Here is a 25,307-nt window from a genome sequence, read left to right as displayed (position 1 = left end):
TAGCCCTCACGAACACCCACTTTTAAGCAGAAAAGGACTGGGCAGCCCCAAAGGAACATATAACTTTTAAAAAAGGAAGCTCAACTAGAGGTGAAATATTTGCTTATCTGCACAGATCATAAAAGGCTCCAGGTCCTTGTAAACCTGCCAGGAAGGGCAATTCTTCAGTTGGCAGGCATGGCTGGGGGGCTTTTCTGTGGTGTCCCCTAAATTGTGGAACTGCCTCCCCATGGAGGCGTGTTTGCCCCAATGCTGCAAACATTTCTATGTCTGCTGGAATTTTATATTGTTGCTTTATCTGTTTTAAATGACCTTTTATTTTTAAAATGATTGATACTGCTGCTGTTATTGTAAGTCTTTTGTATTGTGTTTTTATGCTGTGTCAGCTGCATTCAGTGAGACATGCCCAAAAAAGGTGGCCTATCATTTTATAAATGAACAAAACAAATAAACACTAGGTCAAACCAAATCTCTCTTGCCTGCCAAGGAAAATCTCTATGCAAGTGCTTTCCTATCATGCCTCATTAAGCTGATATTAATGAGATTAACAGTTTCATCCTGCAAAACTTTCACTGTAATCAAATGAAAAAGCTGCCCGGATTGTTTGAGGGGCAGGGCCACAGCTCAGTGGGGGAGCACCTGAGCTGCGCGCAGAAGGTCCCTGGTCCAGTCCCCAGCATTGCCAGGTAGGGCTGAGAAAGCTTCTCCGCCTGAACCCTTGGAAAGCTGCTGCCGGTCAGTGTAGAAAAGGATGACCAAGATGGACCAGTGGTCTGGCTCAGGATAAAGCAGCTTCCTGTGTTCCACAATCTGGCAAGCAAAAGATATTTTAACACCTAATGAACGGTCTAACAAAAAGTTTTAAACTGGCATTAAGTCCTAGGTGAATAAGTGCTGAATTTCAAGACAATATGACTAGCATCTACTTAGATTGCTCTTTCACATCTGAAGTATTTTATCTCCTCTGTTTATGTTGATATTACTTCAAAAACATCAGTCCTTAAAAACAGACTTACTGAGAAGGAATTTCTAGTGAATTATGAGAGAGACTAAAGTTCAGGACAACGAACTGAGTACCTAGATGCCAACACGTGCCCATTTCTGCTCTCTTTCCATAAAGGGATGTGGAATTTGGCTCAGGTCCCCAAGTAGTCATCCTGTAGCATTGTCAGCCTCTGGGCTCCAGCCTGAATCACAGCTTGGAGTAAGTTTCCAGGAGCAGCACTTGCACCCCCTGAAGCAGCTCTTGATGGCTGTCTTGCAGCCAATGGAACTCCCTTCATTCAACCATCTGACAAAGCTGGCGTCATTAATCCTACGTTATTGTGCCTTCATTTCGCGAGCCAGGGACCCCATTACACAAAACGCTCCAAGGAGACTACGTGAACGACTGACTGCTAGATCGCAACGCTTCAGCCACGATGCAAATCTCCTCCTCCTGCCACCCGGCGCCACACCGAGCCCGTCGCCAGACTTAATCACGGCATGCACCAAAGGAGGAACGGGAAGGCCCGTGCCGGGAGCAGGAAACCGGGCCGAAGGGAAACAAGCCCCCCTCGCTCCAGCGGGCGCGGCCCCGGCCCGATCCTCCTCGGAAGGAACGGGAGGCCTCACGAGCAAGGCCCGGAGCGGAGCTTCCAGCGGGCGAGCAGGCGAGAGTGGGTCGGCGGGGCTTGTGAGACGCCTCCGTCCCTCCCGGGCCTACCTTCGAGGCTCTCGCACTGGACCAGGTTGACGTAGTCGGCGTGGCTGAGGACGCCCGCCTTGAAGCCGCGCACCAGGCCCTCCAGATAGCCACTGTCCACGTTGAAGTAAAGCTCCGGGAGGCACGAGAGAGGCATCGCGGCAGAGACGAGGCAGGCAGGCGCCGGAGGAGGAGGACTAGAGACCACCGGAAAAGGAAGCTGCCTCGCGCCTCTCACGTGATGCTGATAACAGGTCAGCCCCTTCAAGGCCAGAACAGACATGGAGATGCACAGCTCCTAGACAAACCCGCTGGGCTGGTTTCCGGTTTTAACCCCCACCGGAAGTGGCTGTTGCCCGTAGAAACCCAGGGAGCCGGAGGCGTCTTAGAGGATGTGGGACCAGGTCCTTTGTCAGGCTGGCTCTTCAGAATGGTGGTCAGGCGGTAGACGTAATGTGGCGACTGAGATTTGCAGGATGAATACTGAGCTGCTCTGGGTGGGTATTCTAGCTCAGTTCCCTTAGATCCCGGCTCACGGGCGCGTTGTTGGGAATGAGACAGTGGAGCGGGCGGCCACGCAGGCATCGCCAGGGAGGTTGCCTTTGCCCACTCGGGCCGTCGGACGCGGGGTTAGCCGGGGTGCTGCGTAAGTGGCGGCGCGGCGGGAGAGGCCCGGTTTGTCCAATTCTGAAGGACGTGGGGGTGTTTGCCTGAAAGGGCGGCGCAGACAAGTCAGCCGGGAGGCTGCGCTCTTAGGAGTGGCTTGCACCGGGTCGGAGGCGTGGGCCGTGCGGGCCGTGAGCTCTGTGGCGGGGTGGAAACGATGGGCTTGCATTCGGCGTGGGGAAGCTGGAGAGCCCCTCCTCCGCAAGCTTAGTGTTTGGGGGGTTAGACACCTGGAAGTGGGTTGGACCCTCCGAGGCCGAAGTCTCTGGGGCTGACTGCTCGAGATGAAGGAGGCGAAGGTTTAGGAAAGGGCGTAAATAAGTTTGCGTTACGCGAGGTTGACCGTAGGAGGCGATAATGGAGCCTTGGCCTGGCCTTGGTTCCCCCCGCGAAGGACTGGCTTCCCCTCTAGAGGGGCTGGTGTCTCCGCCTGGCCCGCCCTCTCTTCCTGGTGCCGGGGCTGCCGCTCTGCCCGGCCGGCTGCGGCAGAGACAAGGGGTGCTGCGGCGGGGGCGAGCACACGAGGACGGACCGGCCGTGGATGAGGGCCGCCCATGGGTCCTGACCCCTGCTTGAGAAGCACCGCTCGTAGGGCAGGGTGCTGAGAGCTGGCCCGGGCGAGATGTGCGATCAGGGGCCCCTTCCCTAACCACACCGCTACAAACCAAATGTTGCCATTTCCTTTGAACAAGTTTTTAAGTGGCTTCGGGTTTATATATGTGCATATTCTCCAACATTAGTGTAAGACATGTGCCTATAGGAGTTCAGGCTGACCTTTATGCTGTTTCCAATGGTGTAAACAGTTTTAATTTTTCTTTGGTTAATACGAGGCCTACAAAGGAGGCCCAGAAAATTCATGGTGATCCTAAATTTTCTGCAAGTACTGTGTGCTAGTACTGTACATTAAATTAATTTGCTCTTTGAAGAACAATTAGGTTTTACTCACAGAAATGAAAGAAAAGGTGGAAGTATGCACGTTTCTTCTGGTGTGTTAAGTGTACAGGCAAATTAATTCACTAGGAAGTATTCAGTTGCTGAGATGTGAGATCAGTCTATCCTTGCCCTGAGTAGTGCTAGTGCATTTCTGTTCTTCTACTTCAGCAGAATCCTTACTAGGTTTTTCTAGTTTTAATAGTGTTTGAGAATACAGCACTGAAGTTGGTTGCTAGTTCCCAGTTCCTTATTTGCTTGAAAGTTCAGAACACCAAAAAAGAATAAAAGTTCACACCTACAGCTCTGGGCCAGGGCACAAATAAGGCCATCTATATATGCCCCCAGTTACTTAATTTTTTCTGCATGTTTTTGTCTATTTTGGCTCTGCATAGATGCCTTTATTCATGGCCTGCACCCAGCAGAATCTCTTGGCCAGGTGGGAAGCACTGGCATCTCGTAGAGGACACCCTCCCCTTTCGTAGGGTGTATGATTTACCCTGGCCCGGAGCTGAGTTTGTGGTGGACACCCCAGTTAACTTATTTTGTCTACGCATTTTTGTCTGTTTTGGTTGTGCATAGATGCCCTTTTCCGTGCCCTGCGCCCAGCAGAAGCTCTGGGCCAGGCGGGATGCACTGGATCTCATAGAGGACACCCTCCCCTTTCCTAGGGTGTATGATTTGTCTTATCCCAGAGCAGATTTTGACATGGGCACCCTCAGTTACTTTTTAAAAATGATTTTATAACATCATTATGCATTTATGAGCATTTCAGAAGATTTTGATGCAATAAATTTATTCTTGTTCTTGATGGGGAGAGTCCCCAGATCACAGAAATACATGATATGGGGTACCCGAACATATAGTTTGGGGTTCAGAGTTGTGTTAACTTTTTTTAGTATTTTGAATTTTCAAGCAAATAAGGAACTGGGAACTAGGAACCAACTTCAGTGTCATCTTGAGCACCTGATGACTGGCTTTCACTGTCTCCCTCATCACCACATGATGAATTTGAAACAAAGCCCAGGCTGAATAAACCTCCCTGACTTTTTTTTTCTTTTACATATTTTTCTCACTTTTCTCTTCTGTGCTCTAGGCTTGTATTTGTGCTCCATAATGTTAATTTCACCATAAATCACATGCAGGTGTGTTCTAGTCACAGTCCCAATGATCAGAAGAGGTGACACACAGTCCCATCTATTCCCTTTCTCTTTATCTGACACTGTGCTGTGCTGTTCTGTTAAGAGAACTGTAGCAAATGCTTGCTGAGCAAATGTGAACTGGGGCCTAGTAGTTCTGGTCTGAATCATATTAATAAATGTTGGTGCTTATAAACGACTTGGATGTGCTGAGATTTAGCACTAGACATTTCAGCCACTGTGGATATCCACAGGGGATTGCCTTGGGCCAAAGGGCTCTTATTGGCATGACCCCCTTTAAGAAAGCTCCAATCCACTTCTGGAGGGATCAGGACAGCCTCTCCAGCAGCCAAGCCAGGAGGTGGATGGGGCAGGGGACCGCTGGGAATGCCTGAGGCTAATGAAGGACTCCTGGAGCAGCTGAGCATAAATAGCCCCAACTAGCAGCCAGGCGAGAGGGGTTTTTGGAGAAGAAGCTGAGACATGGGGAGCTACTGTCACGCGGGGCTCCTGAAGCTGCTGCATCTGCAAACTGGGAGGTGGAGCAGAAGCTGCCCTGATTACCCAAACCCTTGGGGGCAAGGATACGGCTGGACTGACCCACTGGGAGGGAACAGAGAAGATCCTGCAAAAGGGATAGATAGCCCTGAAAAAGGAGCTGCTGGAAAGCTGGATTTAGAAGGGCTGCAATGCCTAGTTCCAGCTGGCCAAGGAACCTGGAGACAGGCAGAACTCGGGCTGTCAGCCGTTGCCACTGTCAAGGAACCTGGAAAAGGGCAAGTACAGATAGAAGGCTTTGAAAAGGACTTGTGGCTCTGAGGGTGGAGGTCAAGTCTTGTGCTGGGGAGAAGAGAGTGAGATTCTGTAGTAAGGGGTAAGGCTTCAGTAAACTCAAACGTACTCCAATCTGGTTGGTGGTAGTGGTAACTGTGACTCAGGTGGGTCTAAACCTCATGGAACCTGGACCAAGGTGCTTTCAGTGTGCCCCTCCCCCAGGAGGTGTCCACAGCCTCTCTGGTCTGTTGAGATACCAACATTTATTTTGTGATATATTGTTTGTTTTTCACAATCCAGGCACCCAGAGAGAGGCCCAGGCCCTCCAGAGGTCCAGGTCCCAGAGATTTGCTGTCCCGCTTAGGCCTGAGTAAAGATACCTGTTCCATGACCCTTCCTGAGTAGGGCATTTATCCACTGATAATGACTGATTCCTTCCTTCTACCCTTCCTTAGGAAGTGTCAGTTTCTAGACAAAATTGTGTAACAGGTCAACACATTGATTGATCCCCCTCCCTTGCCTGCCTTCTGAATATGACTGTGTGTGTGTGTGCTGAGAATTGACTGCCCATAGAGATCCCAGTTCCAATGTGAGGCTTTTAGATGCTGATATCCCTGCGCTGTCTTCAGCCAGTGAGTTCCGACTGATGCTGCCAGCAGCCTGTTCCTATTCTGAGACTTTTTGAGAACCACTGTGCCCCCAAATTCTGTCCCATTGAGATGCATGCCCCTGGAATATATGCATACATTGTTAATTATTACTACACTGCTTAATGCTAAAACAGGTTTCTAAGCGGTACTGTCCTGTTACCTACTCAAGAGTCTCAGAGACGGGGCAGCTAAAGAAGCAATGCCTTTCCCAAGTACCCAAATGTGCCAGGGATGGTAGACTAAGGCTGTAGAATGTAGGAGGATGCTAGAAAACCTGCCACCTACAAGGAGTGAGCAGGGCTCTTGGCTGTCTTTTCTTTTTAAAGAAAAACTCATGCTTCAGTGGCTCCTCTTAGGTGATTTATTGGAATAGTAAAAGGAAAAAGACCACCATTTTTTAATGCAAGAATAGGGAGTGACAGTCCTCCTGATGACAGCTAGTTCCTACCACAGGGGAAAGTGTTGCTAAATTTCTTGCAAAAGCAATTGGCATTGAAGAAGCGGCAGTAGCAGGTGGCACATGGATCGCAGCAGGGGAGCTTGTGCCCAAGGCAGGATTCCTGCAAGCGGACACATCGCCGCGGAGAGCGCTCCTCCCGCCCCTGAGCCGGCAGGGCCCTCGACAGCATCTGCAAGGAGATCAGCAAGAAGGAATGTCATAACTTCCACACGTGCTTCTGGGAAAGGCAAAGATGGCAGTGCTTGGTAAGCACTTCTGCTGCCCTGAAGACCCGCAAGGGCCTCTGATGATGTTTAGAGCATACGGGGAGAGGGGCATATATGGAAGAAGCGATACTGAAGGTCTCCAATCATAAAGGTTTTTAAAAGGGTAACCAGTGCCTTAAATTGAGCCCCCCAAACTGATCCACAGCCAGTGCAGGTCAAGCTGGTTGATACCTGGCCCCTGTTGGCACCACCTCAAAGGCATTTTGTGCTGGCAGTTTCCAAACGTTTTTCCAAGGTAGCTCCAACTGACTGCGTGTGTCAGGACCCATAGTTGGTCTCCACTGACTGACGGGGGCTCTCCAGGGTTCAAGCAGGGAACACTTCCCAGCCCTCCCTGGAGATGGTGGGGATTGAGCCCAGGACTGTTGGTATGCAGCGCATGTGCTCTGCTGCTCTGTTACAGGCCGACTGTGTTAACAGGAGTCCAGTCTGCAGGTCGCGGGTGCATGAATGACTGTGACAAGGTCTGATTTTTGCCAGGAGGGCGAACCAGCTGCAGCGGAAAAAGACATCTCCTTGCCATCAGCACCATCTATAAAAGTGCTGGATTGTGTAGAACCCCCCAAACTAGGTGCTTGATCTTTCAGGCACCCAGAACAGGGTGCATACCCCAACCTGAATCAGAAGATCCACCCAACAAGAGCATGTCTGTTTTGTCCGGATTAAACTTTCGCTTCTTGCACCCCATTCAGTCCTTCCCAGATGTCAGACAGTGGTTCAGCCTTGAAGCTCCCCTGTCCAATTCCATATCAGACAAAAGAATTGGGTCGTGTCAGCGTATTGCTAACTCCACAACGCAAATCTTCAGATTAAAGTCACCCATCAGTTTCACATAGTTGCTGAATAACTTATAGGCCATAAAGGAGCCTTGTAGAGCCCCATTCGCCTTTATATATTCACACACATATGCTGCCTTAATATGTACACGTGTGCGTGTGTATATGTGTGTGTGTGTGCATATATGTACCTACATTATTCACATGCAGAAGCATGACTAATTGCTCATCCAGCGCTTGACTGACAAGACACATACGTGTTTTTAACAAGTTGCAACAACCCACGCTTGATACTTGGAAGAAGCTTCCATTGCAGTCATGCTCTGCCAGAGTGTTCTCTTATGACACTGATCCTGAATGATCCTGGGTGAGGTGGAGCAGTGGTCTGACTCAGCATAAGGTTGTGTAACAAAACCACTTGTTGAACTGTTATTAAGTGTGTTACAGGTTTGAAGGAATAGAATCATAGAATAGTAGAGTTGGAAGGGGCCTATAAGGCCATCTAGTCCAACCCCCTGCGCAATGCAGGAATCAAAATCAAAGCATTCCCGATAGATGGCTGTCCAGCTGCCTCTTGAATGCCTCCAGTGTCGGAGAGCCCACTACCTCTCTAGGTAATCGGTTCCATTGTCGTATGGCTCCAACAGGAAGTTTTTCCTGATGTCCAGTTGAAATCTTGCTTCCTGCAACTTGAGCCCATTATTCCGTGTCCTGCACTCTGGGACGACAGAGAAGAGATCCCGTCCCTCCTCTATGCGACAACCTTTCATGTACTTGAAGAGTGCTATCATATCTCCCCTCAGTCTTCTCTTCTCCAGGCTAAACATGCCCAGTTCTTTCACTCTCTCCTCATAGGGCTTTGTTTCCAGTCCCCTGATCATCCTGGTTGCCCTCCTCTGAACCTGTTCCAGTGTGTCTTGAAGTGTGGAGACCAGAACTGGATGCAGTATTCAAGATGAGGCCTAACCGGTGCTGAATAGAGGGGAACTAATACTTCACACAATTTGGAAACTATACTTCTGTTAATGCAGCCTAATATAGCATTTGCCTTTTTTGCAGCCACATCACACTGTTGGCTCATATTCAGCTTGTGATCAATGACAATTCCAAGATCCTTCTCGCATGTTGTATTGCTGAGCCAAGTATCTCCCATCTTATCACTCTGCATTTGGTTTCTTTTTCCTAGGTGTAGAACTTTGCATTTATCCCTGTTGAATTTCATTCTGTTGTTTTCAGCCCAATGCTCCAGCCTATCAAAGTCCCTTTGAATTTTGTTTCTGTCTTCCACGGTATTAGCTATGTCCCCCAATTTTGTATCATCTGCAAAGTTGATAAGCATGTTCTGTACCTCTTCATCCAAGTCATTAATAAAAATGTCGAAGAGCACTGGGCCCGATGGGCTAGATGGAATGCCTGGGAGTTTGAGTGATGTAAGACTGCCTGGGGGGAGGGGGAGTGAGTGAGAGTTTTAAGGGAGGTTTGAATAAAAAGACTGTTGGTTTTGACAGTTGGGAGTTTTTTGCTGTTGGGATTTGGAGTGGGAGGAGGGAGGTTGTGTTGTGGGAGTGAGCTGGGTGGAAAAGGGTGGATTACATATTAGTGAGGGGGTGGGACAGGTAGGGGAGAGAGGGACTATACATCAGTATACTATTTAACATCCTGTATTTTAATAAAGGTATTTTGTTCATTTAAACTCCTGTGTGTCTGCCTGGTCATGTGTACTACCATATCGGGGTCCTATTCAGTTCCTGTACCTACATCCTATTGTGGTAACAGGGCACACCAGTGGTCACCTTTGGGTGGGATGAAAGGTGGAAGGGCTGAAGCTTGTGGGGCAGAGGGCATATCTGACCCAGGCCGAGGCAAGTGTCCCGCTGTGTGGGGATTACCTGAACCAAGCATGGGGTGTCAGGAGGGATAATCCCTGCGGAAGGGCAGGTTCGCGACAGTTGCTTCTTATGTGCAAGCTCAGGGAGACAGCTATGGAAATTCTTTAGGTTACCTGCTGTGCCTCCATCACATTGGTGTCTGGCACAAGATCATCTTGGGCTATTGGCATCTCCAGAGCAGCCAGTTGTTCAAAATCTGTGAAAGAAAATGAGGATTTGGAGACAAAGACAGTTTAAAGGCACCTGAGATGCAAGACCTAGTTGGGTGATGGTTATTTCAGAGGCACCTGTTTGTGTTCTGGGTATGTATATAAGTATGCATTTTCAAATGAAATGGCCTATCAACCCAACATATTCTCACAGCAACTTGAAGAAAAGAGTAACAACAAGAAATTCAATACAAAATTAAACAATCACAACATCTGTCACATAACTAATAATAATGCCACGTTATCACTCTTTTCAGCCAAAAAAGACTCCCAGAACAGCTTACGAATATCAGTGAGAAGCCAGTCCCTGCCCACTGGCTTACAGTCCAGGAGACATGACACAAAAGGAAAAGGGGCTCAGAGGGAGGAGGGAAAATCAAGCTCAGGTGCTTATTCTTAGCTGCTCTGTGCTGTGTGAAGATGGCCTTGTTTTTGTCAGCCCTGAATCTTCCAACATTGAGCTTCATTGGATGACGTCATTGACTTCTAGTTTTAGGAGGAGAAAAATGCCACTTTCTCCACACCATGCATACTTTTATTGATCTCATATCCCCTCTTGCCTTTTTTCTAAATGAAAAATCCCCAATGTTGTAATCTTTCCTCAGAGGGGAGTTGTTGTCATCATCATCATTTATTGCCCACACTTTACCCAGAAGTCCCAGGGAGGGTTACAACAACCTTAAAAAACAGCATCAAAATAAAAACAACCTAAAATCACAAAATAGGGTAGGTCCTAAAAATATACATCTCAGGTGTCAAAGGTGTGTCTTCAGCATTCGCCTAAAACTACAGTGAAGTTGCCAGATGCACCTTGGTGGGGAGGGAGTTTCACAACTTAGGGGCCACCACAGAGAATGTATTCTCACAGGCCAACACGCCCTGAGCTTCTGAGGGTGGCGGAACTACCAAAAGGGGGGCAGAAGCTGGCAAACCAGCCGGAGCTGGAAAAATGCACTCCTAGCCACTGAAGCCATCTCAGCCTCCAGTGACAATGTTTGTTTGTTTGTTTATTGCATTTGTATACTGCCCCATAGCTGAAGCTCTCTGATCCAGGAGTTAGATCCAGGAGTACTCCCACACTGCGGACGTACTGCAAGGAAAGAGCAACCCCATCCAGAACAGGCCACTTCCACACCTCCCAGACATGAGAAGTTTGGACACAACACTTCTTTCTTGTCAGGATTCAACCTCAGTTTATTGGCCTACATTGCTCCAACCTCTTGATCATTTTGGTTAGTCTGAACCTTTTCCAGCTGTACTATGTCCTTTTGCAGAGACCAGAAATGAACCCAGAATTCCAAGGACAGGCCTACCATAGATTTGTATAACGGTTCAACAATGGTGATACCTGCAGTTTTATTTTCAATACCTTTCCTAATGATTCTTAGCATGGAATTTGCCTTTTCCACAGTTGCCACACACTGGGTTGACGTCTTCCTTGAGCTATCCACTACGACCCCAAGGTCTTGTTCCAGGTCATTCACCACCAGATGTGAAATCAGTATTGTTTGCCCCAATATGCATCACTGTGTTTTTAAATCTATGTAATTTGCTTCGGGATCTGCATTCCAGGTGAGAGGTGGATAACAAAAATAAATGCATGATGATGATGATGATTTACTCTTGCTTACATTGAATAAGATTTGCTATTTTTAAGGCCCATTTGTTATTTTAATGGCCATTTACACAGTTTGGAGAGAACCTTTTGCATCTCACAATCCCATTTTGTTCATCAGCAAAAAAATTATTGGGGGACTGCGTTTTCTACATCTCTATTCCTACTCTCTGTTACCCAGGAGTCTTTGGTGGGGCATTTTATTAAACGTTTTTTGGAAGTAAGTACACAATGGTGACTGGATTACCCCTTTTATATTATATTGTAATATATTATATTATGTTATATATTTACTTATTTATTATTTGATTTATATCCCGCCCTTCGTCCCAGCAGGGTGGCAACCAAAAACACTAAAAACACTTTAAAACATCATAAAAACAGACATTAAAATACATTAAAACAAAACAACTTTAAAAACATTTTTTTAAAAAGCTTTGAAGACTACGTGCTTGATGACCATCTCAAAAAGCTTAGTGAGCCAGGACTCTTACAATGTGCTTAGTAATAATTTCTACCAATTTTTCTGGAACACACATTAAGCTATCTGGCATGTAATTTCCAACATGTCCCTTGGAGCCATTTTTAAAAATTGGTGTTGCATTGGCCAGTTTCCATTCCTCAGGTACACAGGCTGATGTTAGAAACCAGTTAAATACTTTTGTTAGAAGATCAGCAATTTCTCATTTGTGTTCTTTAGAAACTCTTGGATGGATGCCATCTGGACTCAGTGATTTGTTAGTTTTTTATCTGTCAATAAAGCCTAGAACTTCATCTCTCATCACCACAGTTCCTCATACTCCCTTCTTGCAAAAGTTAGTTCAGGCACCAGAATCTGCCCTACCTCATCCATCGCAAAGACAGAATGTAAAAAATTCATTCAGCTTCTCTAGTATCTCCTTTTCTCCTTTAGCACACCTTTTGACTCCCTTATTGTCCAATGGTCCAACCACCCACCTAGCCAGTTTCCTGCTTCTAATGTAAATAATATAAATTTACTAGGGGCTGTGCCCCTGCTTGCTTCACTCGCCATCCCCGCTTTGATGGCTCTTGGAATGTTAATCTGAGACTCATTTCACAGGTAGAAGTTTACAATACACATCAGCTTAATCCATGTACCATCTCTGTAGATTCCCCCCCCTTCTGTACAATGCAGAGGGAAGCACACTGGGAAAGAAAAAGGATCATTATGGTGCCCAGGACTTCTCAGCTATATTAGAGCTGTGCTGAATGTACAAAAGCTGTTAGGACAGATGAAATGCAGAGAAACTGACCTGGGGGTGTCGCTTTCACCATCTGCAGGAGGCCTGAATAGCTGGATCTGCCTCCTTCATCCAAAATGGATCCCCCCTCATCCAGACGGTGATTGTGGTTGGGGTTGGAGGCCAGGATGATGGGGATTTCCTGCAGGAGTCCTAAGGACAGCAGCAGAATCCTCAGCATGGTCCTGTTTAACCTGCACATAAGGGGATTGGGGTGGGGAAGTGTGCCAAGATGCTGGGCTTAGACAAAGTCATGATGCAGGAGGGTACCTAAACTAAGAATAACACAGGTTAGAGCAAGGGTGGCCAACCTTTCTGGGCCCATAAGCACACCTGCAAGTAAGAAATTGTTGTTGCGATCACACAAGCCACACCATGCACTACGTACTGCAACTATACAGGCACACACATTCACACACACACCCCAGCAATTTGGCTTGAAAAAAGTATGTTGCACTTTTTCCAGGACTAGCGTGGGTGAGGGGAAGGATTATCTTCTTGGAGGTACAGCTGGGGAGTTAAGAGTTAACTTTCTATCCCTGGCTGCAATCTCCAGGAAGGTCAAACCACAAGAACAATTAGATTTAACAATGAGGTTAATTGTGATAAATGCATCACAATTGGAGCCAATAGAAGATGCTTTTTTAAAGCCTAGTTGCTGCGCAGGGGTGTTTTCAGATGGGGAGGGAAGGGGTATTTCCTCCTCAGCAGTGAGTCCTCTCCAAAATTACACCTCCACTACTTGAAAGAAGTTTTCTGTTGTAGGGACAGGTCACAGCTGAGGGGAGTTCCTAATCCACTCCAGCTATACAGTAGGGCTGTAAAGCAAAAACCACCGAAAAGCGGAACTCATTAAATAGAATGGTGCACGGTGCCCAAAAACCGCCATAAAAGCGTGACACGGCTGCATTAGCAAAGCGCTGTAAAGCGAAGCACCGTAAAGCGGGGCCCTACCCATAAAGAAAACCAACCCACAAACACACCACAATCAGGCTAGGAGAACTCTTCTTCTAGGTACCGTGGAAGAGTTCTTTACAGCCTTACTGCAAGGAAGGCCTCTGTAGCCACATGTGTCACATGCACCCACACACACACACACAGCTTAGGGCATACTCTAATGGACTCTAGCTTCCAGTAGCCTGCATGGCTAATGGTTAGGAATAGTGAGACCTGTTGTCCCAGAAACTGAATATTGAGGAAGGGACACAGGTTTCTTGCCCCTGCTCCAAGGTGGTGGTGGTGGTCTACCCATCAATATTTTAGGGGGAAGAATACAGGTATTATATCATATATGTACCCAAACAAGCACCATCATTTACAGACTGCTGAGACCAGGTCTTCTCCTGTACCACTCCCTCTTCCATTACTTTACCACAGCCAGGCCTGTAGCTGGGAGGGGGGAGGGGGCACTGCCCCCCGAGCTCTGCTGCACAGCCCCTAGGATTTTGGGGAATGTTTGTTTTTTTAAATTGTGACATGACAGGGATTTGTGTGTGTGTGTGACATGACATAACAATGACAACCTCCATTTAGAGAATGACAGCTTGTTTTCAGAACTGGAGCAATATAAGAATAGGACCCTCTGAAAAATTCAGTAATTAAGTCAAGGTGACTGCACAACAAAAGCCTCATCCAGAAGAACCCCCAAAGTCTGCTCACTCAAGATTTTCCGTCAGAGTGGATTTTTCATAATCAAAGTCTCCCTATAATTAAGTGATCCTGAAAAAAACCCCAGCTTGTATAGTAACATAACTCTTGAAGAGTTAAATATTAGAACTTTGCATTATGGGCTAGAGTTAGACTCCACCCCTTGGAGTTTCCTTTGCTCTGCTTTTCAGTTTCAAGTTTTGTTTTCTACCCAGCCAGCAATAAAGAAGCATGTTTGTTTACCTGCAGGAAGAAGTAAGAATTTGTTTATTCTGAAGTTGTTACAATGAGTAGAACAGGGTTGGGTGCTTATTGCTAAAGGGTGAAATAAAGAGATAAAGTGATCTGAAAAATTATCTACCCTTTACTCTTTTAAAGCACTCACATAATAGCTATTTTTCTCTTCTTTTTCTTGAATGCTTGATGGTGTCAGCTCTACACTGCGTCAGCAGTGCCGGTGGGGGGCTGGAAATTCCTGGGTGGTTGGCAGGGAGGCAAAGTCCTTAGCCAGCAGTCTGGTCATAAATCTGCCAGGTCTAGGAGGAGGGGAGCTGATAAGGGCCAGGCTTGTCCGAAGCATACTTGCCGAGTCAGGAGTCCAGAAGTGAGGTCAGTAGAGGTCCGGGATCAAGTGCCAAGGGGTCAGTCCAAAAGAGGGTGCCAGGAAACTAGGAACACACAAGCCACGCCTGACGTTGCAGTCAGCAACAAGCTGCAGCCAAGGTGTGCCTTATAAAGAACAGGATGGACAGCAGGTGTGAGCCCTCAGCATTTGGGCCTTAAGGAGACAGGCCTGCCTCTCTTCTGCCTGACCTTCTGCTGTCTACGTTCTGCAGGTGAGGGGGGAGTATCCTGTTCACTGTCTGTGTCTGGCTGCAGGGCCTCTGCTGTCCCTGGGGTGCTCTGCAGCTGAGGGGCAGAAGGAGCTGGATTCTCAGGAGGCTCCTCCGTGTCTCCTGCTGCTCCTGGGTCTGCTGCTGTTACTCCCGAGTCATCCTCATCTGAGGAGTCCTCTGACGGGGCCATGACAGATGGCAAAGGGTGAAACTAACCCCATGTGTATGTATTATATGCCTTCAGGTCAGTTACAACCTATGGTGACCCTATGAATCAGCGACCTCCAATAGCATCTGTTGTAAACCACCCTGTTCAGATCTTGTAAGTTCAGGTCTGTGGTTTCCTTTATGGAGTCAATCCATCTCTTGTTGGGCCTTCCTCTTTTTCTACTCTCTTCTGTTTGAAATATTGCTGTGTACACTACAGTTAGATAGCCAACTGGCTGGCCAGCCACCTAGGCTGTAGCTCAGCCCTAATTTCTCATTTTCCCAATATGTGCAGTTCAGCATGAGGCCTTTTCAGTGTTTGTGGACAGAAAAATCAACCCAGCACCCAGTAAAAATAAACAAAATCTAATTGCTTCCAACAGTTTCCAATTGCTTAATTTGCCCTTTATATAGCAGCCAGTTAAGACGTTTTTCCTTGATTGTCCAACAGGAAAGACAATCAGGAGAAGATTAGAAGGAGAGACCCTCAAGGATGCTTTAACAAATGCACCCTAAAGTGTTTATTTTCTTTCTGCCCTTCCCTAAACTTGTAGCATGGACAAGTTTGTTTTTCAAGTGGAATCTAAAACTGAGATACTAAATGCAGCATCAAAGCCAAGCTCAGGAGCTCATTGTCTTACTAAAGTAGCTCAGTTCATGAAGAATCAGAACAAGGGACAGACCACCTGTGAAAGGGAACTGTAGCTATAGGCAAAGTCAAGCTTTTGAGTTTGGTATTCCTGGGGATGTCTCAAAAAAGGGTGAGACAGTTCAACCGATTAAGAACATCAGAAGAGCCTGCTGGATCAGGTCAGTGGCCCATCTAGTCCAGTATCCTGTCTCACAGTGGCCAACGAGATGCCTATGGGAAGCCCACAAGCAGGACCTGAGTGCAAACAGCACTCTCCCTTCCTGCGGCTTCCAGAAACTGGTTTTCAGAAGCATGCTGTCTCTGACTATGGTGGAAGAGCACAGCCATCATGGCTAAGCCATTGATAGCCTTATCCTCCATGAGTTTGTCTAATCCTATCTTAAAGCCATCCAAGTTAAACTTGGATTTTGTAAGGTTCGTGTAAGTTGACGTACTCTCAGGATGGAGAAGTGAGAGGGAAAGTCCTGTTTTCCCCTTTGCCTAGAAGGCCTCATGTCCTTTCCAACAGTGTGGGGGCGGATTGGCTGGCGCTATGCTCCTCTCCTCCCCAAATGCCCCACTTAGAAATGTGGCTGCCCTTCCTAACAAGGAAGGCTGGCTACAGGGCTGACCACAGCCTGTGGCCTGCACTGACTTGAAATCAGATCAGATATTTGGATTAGTTTTCCAAAACACACCATGGCCAGTTGCAGCGGGGGGGGGGAATGGCAGACTGTGTGCCAAGTAGTGCATTTGTGTGCCCTGTGGGGCTTCAAAATGAATTCATCCCTCATTCAGAGATCTACTGTCTTTTAGAGACTTGGGGATAGGTCAGATATCTAAGGATGGCATTTTAAGGAGGCACCTTCAAAATCTGCCCTAAATGCAGAGCAAGGACTGGGACTAACTATAGCAACAAACAGTCAGAGATTATCTCCAGTTAATAAAGAGCAGTGGAGAATATTGTTATGGGTCTGGTGATTTAACATAGTAAAAGTATGGAATTTACTCCCACAAGAGGCAGTGATGGCCACCAGCAGGGATGCCTTTAAAAGAAGATTAGACACATTCATGGAGGAGAAGGCTATCAGTAGCTATAACCATGATGGCTATGTTCTACCTCCACTGTTGGAAGAAGCACATTTCTGGACACTAGTTGCTGGTAACCGCAGGTGGGGAGATTGCAGTTGCGCTCGAGTCCTGCTTGTGGGCCTCCCATTGAGATATCTGGTTGGCCACTGTGAGGACAGGAGGCTGGGCTAGATGGGTCTGTAGCTTGATCTGTTCTTTTAATGTCATTATTAGTGCTGCCAAATCATGCAAACTACTCTCACTTGGACAATATCGCAAATGATTGGGAATGGGCGCCTTTCTAGTCAGGGACAGTGCCTGAGCAGCATCCCCACTGTCTTCCTTGGAGCTTTCCTTGAACCCGACGAGCAGAGAGCTACCTCTGCTTGACTGAACCGCTGTCTATCATTTGTCTCTCTGTAGCTGCTGTGCCCTGCTGGCTGCACGCTCATTGCCTGGTTCTACCCTGTCCCAGTTTGGGCGGTGAGGAACATTTTTGCCCTCATTCCCCCTGAGCTGGATATTCCCCAGCTCGTGTCAGCCTTCCCTCAGGCTCTGCCACCTTTTTTGCCAGCACTCTGGTTCCATCTGGTTCAAGTGGAGCGCATCCCTTTTGTACAGGCCCAGCTTGTCCCAAAACATTCCCGAGTGCCTAACAAATGCAGCCCTTCTTCCCAACACCATTGTCCCATCCACACATTGACTCCTGCCTAAGATTTGGTAGAGAGACGCTATGTCTCTCTGCCCCCTCCCCTCCCATGGCACAGTTGGGGCTTTTTCAGTGGCAGCACCCAAACTCTGGAACAGCTGGCCCCATGAAGTTTGGAGGGCATTCTCTTTAATGATCTTCCACCAGCTAGTAATTATTTTATTTCAGGAAGCAGTCGTTGAGCAGATAATATTTTCCATCTGAAATTTTGTTTTATTTGCTAGATATTGTGGTTTTAGGGCAATATTGTGATGAATTCTTGTAAGCGGCTCTTAGTGATAATATGTATTGTAAGGGCATGGTAGAAATGCTCATATAAAATAAATGTTTATACTGTCTGGCTTCCTCCAACTTCTGTAGCTGACAGGCAAGTTAAATCTCCTCTAGCGGATGGAAATTTAAAAGGGAATTTTTATGGTGGCTTTTATCAGGGAAGTGGTGATTGAGTGGTGATGGTGATGAAGGAGAAGGTATAGGCAGCTTGAACGCCCTTCGAAATGCAAGAATCTGGCTCACGACATGCCTGCCTTCATGTGCACTTTTCTAAACTAACACTCTAGAGCAGTGGCTCCCAAACGGTGGTGGTTATTTTATTGCTTCTTTTGTTTCTCGTGCTGCGTTTTATTGTAGTACAATCTGAGTTCTATGGAATTCAATGGACGTGCCCTAAATAAATGGGTCGAACTTACCTTCTCCAGGAATAGGTGCTGAGCCGTTTCCCCTGGCACTTAATCACTGGGGCTGAGATGTTTTATCTGCTGGGGGTTCCCCTTGTGCTTGTATAGATGGGCTCCCTCACAGGCTTTCCTGAAAGAGATCAAGCAGAGACCTTGAGGATCTCTGAAGCCTGACAGATAGAAGAGGAAAGTGCCCTCTGCCACAGGATCATTTCAAGGCAATTAAAGAACTGAAGCCCTGGCTGCATTCCAGTCCCCTTCCCACAAAACAAGCAAGCTACCTATCATCTCTTCATCCTTCTTTGAAGGACCTCAAGGCAGTATCCCAATTATTCCTCACAACAACCCTGTGAAGGAGCGTTGCCAGGTCAGAAGCATCCCAAACCCTGAGATTTCAGGGGTGCATCCTAGTGGTGTCACAGAGTGGCCCCTAGTGATGTCATTAAGCATGATACATTAAGCATCAACCCCAATTGCTTGGAGCATACTCTCAAACAAACAAAAATTCTCTGATTAGAAATTAAGTTAGAAATCATAGCTAAATGAGGGTATTCCCAGGTCCAGCTGAAGTTACGGGATCATTTCTTCTAACCTGCTTAGGGAGCCTGGGTAGGGAACATTTAATCTAGCCTACTTGCTCCTGGCAAAAAGGGTTTAAGTGCCCTTAGGTCAGTCCAGTCATCAGAAGGCTGTTGTAGGAAACAGGGAGCCAAGTGTGGAGATGTTAGCACTCAGGAATAAAAATTGATGCCCCTGAAGACTGGAGTTCTAAGCACACTTACTAAGGGGCTAAGCCCCATAGAACTCAACAGGACTTACTTCTGAGTAGACATGGTTAGGATTGTTTTGTTGGTAAAGCTTGACTAGGGATCGTCTGCAAATATATCAATATCAAAGCAAAGTTGGCGACCCCCTGCCTGGAATGCCCTGCCCTTGCCTTTTAACATGGCTGCTCCAAACTTCTTTAAAGACTTGACCCTTCACTGCAGAGAGATTCGAGAAATGAGTAAGAGTTAAGAAGATTCTCCACCCTTTTCTGCCTACCTTGTGAACTGCTTTAAACTCACTTTGACAGCCAACCCAATTCCAGTGAGTAGGGCAGTAGCTTGGGAACAACAGCAATTGAAGCCACACTTACCATTATGTGAATTTGCTTTTACCACTATTGGGCAAGGGACAAACTGTCATGCAACCAACAAGGTGCATCATCAGTGGGCTTAAGGGGGTTGAGCTGAGCGCATGGAACCATTGTTGTTGCTTCTATGGATGTAAGGGAGTAAGGTCAGAGGTAAATGAAATGCAAACAGAAAAAAAAAGAAAAGACAGTGATGATTTCCTAAGTGCAATACCATACCAACCACAACAAGATTCTTATGAGTAAGGCAGAAAACTCAGCATCCCACAACCAATCAAGGTTCCTAACTAAAACTAAAAAAATCCTGGCAGCCAGCCAGCCAGCCAAGATCACAGAAATCCCCATGCAGCACAACCTGACCCGGGGGTTGCAGTTAGTGCAGAATGCTGTGGCATGATCTCTGACATGAGTAAGACCCTTTCAGCACATATCTCTGCTCTGAAATCTGCACTGGTTGCAGATTTGCTAGCAGGCCAAGTTCAAGGTGTGCTTTCCATGTTATGGGTGTCACATAGTGCTTGTTCTGCTCTTGTAATAAATTGATGCTTTAGTGTGGCAGCACCTACGCTTTGGAACTCCCTGCCTATTGACATTAGGCAGCTGCCTTAATTGTACTCTTTTCGGCACCTCTAAAAACATTTTTGTTTAGGCAAGCCTATGCTGGCATGTAGAAGCTAGTCAGGCCATTTGGTACTATCTAGCTCAGTAATGATGACATGGACTAGCATTGGCTTTCCAGGAGTCCATGCAATAGTTTTTTCCAGAGATTGGATTTTGGACCTTTGCATGCAAAGCATATGTCCTACCACAGCCCTTCCCCTGTTTAAAATTGTTCTTTTCAATTCACTAATGGATGCTCAGAACACCTAGGGCAGATCCACACCATTCATTTAAAGCACATTCAACACACATTTGAAGCACATGAATCCCACCACAGAATCATGGGAACTATAACTGTGAGGAGGAAACTACCTTTCCCAAAATAAGGGAGGGGGATCATCACTATACCAAGGAAGAAGGACACACTTAAAATGTAGAGGAAGTAATAATTGTTGTAAACTGCCCAGATAGCTTCGGCTATGGGGCTGTATACAACTGCAATAAATAAATAAATAAATAAATAAATAAATAAATAAATAAAGTACAACCATAGTGTGAAAGCAGATACTTATCAGGACATAATATGAAGACATACTTACAGATATATAAGTATGACTGTCAGAGATGTTTATTATTTAAACAACCTGTAAAGATATTTATAGTGCAATCCTATGCATGTTTACTCAGAAGCAAGTCCCAGTGTATTCAATGGGGCTTACTCAAACATGGTAGCATGCATAGGACTGCAACCTCAAGTATTAAAGAACTCAACTCACCCAATCCAAAATTCAGAATCATGCCAGTTTAAGCTGTTTTGCAACTGTTTCATACTTGTTTCATGGTTATTGGATTTTAAATGGCTTTATCTCTTGTTGTGAGCTGCCTTGGTTTCCAACCCCATCTCACAGGGTTGTTGAAAAGATTCCATAGACACACAGACTGGAGATGTAAAAATACATACACACTCCATATAATAGTTTATTGTCAAAACCAGTTGGTCATCACAGAATGTTTTTAAAAAACCAGTATTCATTTCCTACAAAATAAAAGCAGTGACACCTAAGTAAACCCTGCCTAATTGCTTAAAGAATAGGATTAGAGGGGGAGAGAAAGATTTACAAAACAAATAGAATCCTTTGCTTTGTTCACTCAAAAGTCCCATAAATTTACAGCACAATCCTAACCATGTCTACTCAAAGTAAGTCCTATTGAATTCAATGGGGTTTACTCCCAGTATGTGGGATTAGCATTGCAACTTTACTTCCAGAAAACTGAGTATAGGAGTAAAGCTTCATATCGGAAAGTTTTTCTAAACAGGCTATGAATTAGACAAATAAACTGCCCTCTTCAATAGCCCAGGAAAATTTAAACTTGTTTGACTCCTTATAATTAGAAAAGTATAACACATTGTAATGGCATCATAAGCTGCAGGATGTACACTTTTTAAAAATTCTGTTCAAAAATTACTTGAAAGATAAAATGTATAATATGCTATTTTCACAAGTAATTTTAAAAACCTTACCTGCACAATTTTATTATAATCATAACTGAAATTGTTTACATTCAACAATTGCCTACCAAGATCCTGCTGTGATTCTTTTTGTTCTGCATTTCCTGACCTACACACACACAGAAAGGGGCTTTTGCTACTCCTGAAAGCTATAAACCAGGAAAAGACAAAAAAATTCTGGCCTTGTAATGGGTTCTAGCTGTTGCCTAGAGGTCAACAAATTTCTTGTCAATCAGAACCCTGACTTCAGTTCTTGGCTACAAACCTGAAAGGGTGGGGGATAGAGCAGCCAGCTATATGCTCATTTCACAGAAGTTGTGGAAGGGGGGGGCTGACATTTTTATGTATATATCTCAAACCAGACCATCTAGAAACTTGTTTTTTTAATGAAAGCTGAGAGTCCAGAGATTGGGCTGACTCACCTGAAGACCTGGAGATGACCCCAAAGATCTGGAGTCTCTCTGTGAAAACTGGAGACTCAGCAACCCTATGGTGAAGTAGGTTAGGTTAAGAGAATGGAACACTGGATGAGCTCCATAGCTAATAAGCAGGGGTATCAGGCTGCCAAGTCCAGATTCTATCTGTTTCAGCTCTTTGGAAAAACTTGGTGCCTGCAGAGATGCCCTCTGGAAAATGCACAATATGCAGACCCCCGTGAAATTACACAAGCCCCTTGCTGATCAGAAAGCAGAATATCTGCAGCCACCTGCCTTACACAGAGTCAGACCCTCATTGGACCTTCTACTCCATTGCTGCTCGTTCTCATTGCTCTTTTTTTAAAGTGGAGAAGCTGGGAAGGGACCTGCAACTTTCTGCAACATGTGAAGCATATACTTGACTATTGAGCAATGGGCGATATCCAGTGGAATATGATGCACACCACATTTCAGACTCATTAGCACAAGATAGAGAAATGTACTGTACCTGGATCTTGCCGTCTGTCTTCCTGACCAAGTCCCGTGGCTCTGTGGAGCTGCAAGTTGGTGAAGGGTTTATATTAATCACCCATAATTAATTTACTGGACCACATGACTGCTACCTAATGGATGGGTGGGCTTCTGCAGAAACCTGGCTTGGTTTATTTTCCTGCATGACTGAATTTTGCTCCTTCCAACTTGGTGGCGCTCAGTGGCTTCATTATAGCAACTTTATGAAGCTACCACAGTTCCTCTTGTGGAGTTTCCTCCAGCCAGGTCCAGCTGTCCGGTGGGGTGTTTAGGAGATAAAAATATAAAAAACCATGGAGCACTCACAAAGGAGCAGAAGCCACCTCATAGAGTTCAGCTATTCTAGAGAAAGGACGTCCCCAGTAGCATTTCACCAGCAATATAGATAAAGACAGGGAGGTGCCATCCAAGGAATGACAAAAATGGAGGGCATCCAGCTCAAGGAAACATGAAGGAAGTAAAGCCAGATAGTCAAATAGTTTAAAATCCAAGATGGCTTATTTGATTTTGGTGGACTAGCTGAATGAACAACAATGGTGTGAATAATGTTATAGCAGCCAAATCAGTCTCACTCCAGAACTGACCATTTCCCTGTAGCCCTGCAAATACTTTCCTTTCATACAACAACCCCCAAATTCACGTGTGACTCTTTCCCCTCCCCTCCCCTGGGTCCAAATCTGAACCAGGCGTGTTGGCTCATCAGGGATGCCAACAAAGATTGGCATTTTATCCTGGTCAAAACAAGCACCAGATTGATCTAACAGCGCAACCCTAAGCGTGTTTACTCAGAAGTAGGAATGGGTGAATATGAACATTTAGGTTTCTCTCAGTTCCTAATTTTCCCAATCTTAAATTCAGTTTGCCCATTCATCCGCGTTTTTGTGTGAATTTCTCCTACTATACACATTTTATATGCAATTTTGCCTTATATACACATTTTTGCAAAACAATTTCCCCACGGTATATGCATTTTTGTATACATTGCTGGGCTGAAGACCTGCACTGCAAAATTTGGGCAAGTGTGCATTTTGAAGGACAGCTATATTTTGGTTTGCACATTTCTTTTGGAAAATGCAAATTTGGTAAGCTTGCCTTTCAGTGCAAAATGAATCAAATTCCCCATCCCCAATCCCTATGGTCAGAATTAAGTTCCATTGATCTCAGTGATGCTTACTGCATAGTCAGTGGACTTTGGATTGTAGCCTCAGGCACTTCCTTGCCAAAGGGCAATGAATGGATAATGACAGGCTGTCCAAGGGCACTTGATGAAATGGGCTGTGTTCTCAGAATACTGGCAAAATTGGTGGAGGCAGACCTGAATTCCTTAAAAAAATGTATTGGGGGCAGAGACTCAGTTCTGCCTCCTACCAAGGTGTTTTTAAGTGATAGTTGTGTGTCCAAATGGACACTTATTGGACACAGACACATAACATTTAATCAGTGATCAAAGAACACAAATTCAGATTGGAAGCCACTGAAACACTGAGCAGAGGTATGAAACTTTAGGGAAATTGAACAGAAACAGTAGAACATAGGGGCACATTACACAATAACTCTTAGGGTTCTTACAAACCACTAGTCTTTCTCAAAAACCTCTTAACAAAATCTCCCTCCCTGTACACTGTACACTCCCTGTGATGTCTGATTCTTTGTATATTTGTTCTTATTTCTGTAAGAACTGTCCTACAGCAGGGTGTGAATCATAAGCAACAGTTTTTAATTTTAATTTGCTTTTTAATTCTGTATTTACTGGTGGGTGTGCAGGCTAGTAAGAATTTTGCTAGGATAGTAACTTGTGTAAATGCATTTGCAAGGCTGTATTCACTCCTCCTCCCCCTCCCTGCCGAGTTCAACAAGGGGCACTTTGGAGACAGGAGGAAGAAGAGGGCTGACAGGCAGTGTCACCTGGACTGGATGTAAGTAAGAAGGCAGGCAGGTGGAGGCAGTCTGAGGTTGGTGGGGTAGTGCCCCACTCGCCCTCCTGGACCAGCCTCCATTGGCCAGAGCCTTGCCTGCTAGCTCGGAATAGAGAGCAGATCTGGACCAGAACCAAACAGGGCCTCCTTAGAGGAAGACACCCTATCGTCAGCCCTGGCACGTTATGTAGGGAGGACCAGAACTTTGACAGGCCTTCTGAGGTTACTGTCCAGGAAAGTGCTCTACTTGGGGTGGCAGGAGATTTTGGGGGCCCAATGGTCTCTGATTGGTCCCACACACAGTCCATCTCTGGCTGCTCCAAAATCACCCCAGAGCACAGATGGAGGAGGGTTCAAGTGGAGACATAGCCAGCCCAGAAGATATAATTGCACGTCTGGCAGCAGAAGGCTACCTCTTTCTGACCCCACCTCAGGAGGAGAGGTCCTGAAGCAACACATGCTCTACATCAATCTTCACCAACCTGGTGCCCTGCAGATATTTTGAACTGCAGCTCTCCTCTGATACCAGCCAGCATAGACCCCTCTTGGAGTCCTAAACCTCCCTGACCTATTGGAGAACTCCCCAGCTTTGCTGGTAAGGGGAGAATCTAGGCCATTTAGTGGTACTGCAAACAGGACAGAAAGACACTCTGGGTATACTTAGAAGTGATTTTCCTATTGTATTGTGTCACTCTGTATCTGCATCTTTGAAGATGGGACACAGGCACTTATGGGAGGGCTGGTGCTGATGCTCAAGAGGTGTGATTGGTGGAGGAGAGGGGGCAGAACTACGGCAGCACCTCCAGCACCCTCACCCCACTCCCTCTTTGCACCACTGGATTCCTTCTATTCAAGGGAGAAGGTTCAAGGTAGTCCTTTCCTTGATAGCACAGGTGATGGACCATGGACTCACAGGCCCTAGAGAAGTTCCCAGGAACCTGAGCAATTCTCAAGATGGAAACCAGTCAAATTAGCGAAATGAGAAGTCATCAGAGTACCTGGCTTCAAGTATGCTTAGAGGCACAGCCCACAAGCCAGTGGCTACTAGTCATGATGGTGTTATACTACTCTCTGTTGGCTCATCGGCCCCTGCCTCTGAAT

The 25,307-nt window shown here is 46.1% G+C and overlaps 2 protein-coding genes across 5 annotated transcripts in view; both read right to left on the bottom strand.

Annotated features, from left to right (window-relative positions):
* ATP6V0D1 (ATPase H+ transporting V0 subunit d1) overlaps positions 1-1,989 on the bottom strand; it is a 42,403-nt gene extending 40,414 nt beyond the window's left edge. The window contains exon 1 of one of the 3 annotated variants that reach the window (XM_061593654.1): positions 1,706-1,989. In XM_061593654.1, the coding sequence (XP_061449638.1) occupies positions 1,706-1,967 (262 nt within the window). In that variant the 5' untranslated portion in view covers positions 1,968-1,989. Of the gene's footprint in view, positions 1-1,077; positions 1,625-1,705 lie in introns of those variants that run through there. The other 2 variants (XM_061593653.1, XM_061593656.1) reach the window with 2 other exon arrangements.
* Positions 1,990-6,280: 4,291 nt separating this feature from the next.
* AGRP (agouti related neuropeptide) lies at positions 6,281-18,205 on the bottom strand. 2 transcript variants are annotated; one of them, XM_061593658.1, is made up of 4 exons: positions 18,111-18,205; positions 12,333-12,514; positions 9,348-9,430; positions 6,281-6,472 (listed from the first exon to the last, which is right to left on the bottom strand). In XM_061593658.1, the coding sequence occupies exons 2-4, from the start codon at positions 12,499-12,501 to the stop codon at positions 6,281-6,283; spliced, it is 444 nt and encodes a 147-aa protein (XP_061449642.1). In that variant the 5' UTR covers positions 12,502-12,514; positions 18,111-18,205. The 2 variants fall into 2 exon arrangements, with proteins under 2 accessions (XP_061449642.1, XP_061449641.1); XM_061593657.1 differs by lacking the exon at positions 18,111-18,205 and having other exon boundaries at positions 12,333-12,626.
* Between the last annotated feature and the right edge of the window lie 7,102 nt (positions 18,206-25,307).

Source organism: Rhineura floridana, chromosome 13 (assembly GCF_030035675.1).
Source record: "Rhineura floridana isolate rRhiFlo1 chromosome 13, rRhiFlo1.hap2, whole genome shotgun sequence".
Classification (NCBI taxonomy): domain Eukaryota; kingdom Metazoa; phylum Chordata; class Lepidosauria; order Squamata; family Rhineuridae; genus Rhineura; species Rhineura floridana.
This window is presented reverse-complemented; position numbering and strand designations above follow the sequence as displayed.

Coding starts and splice junctions, on each gene's coding strand:
- AGRP (XM_061593657.1), bottom strand. CDS start 12,522: ATGTGCAGGTTAAACAGGACCATGCTGAGGATTCTGCTGCTGTCCTTA. Junction 9,431..12,332: donor GGTGAAAGCGACACCCCCAG/GTCAGTTTCTCT, acceptor TTTCTTTCACAG/ATTTTGAACAACTGGCTGCT. Junction 6,473..9,347: donor ATGTGATGGAGGCACAGCAG/GTAACCTAAAGA, acceptor ATCTCCTTGCAG/ATGCTGTCGAGGGCCCTGCC.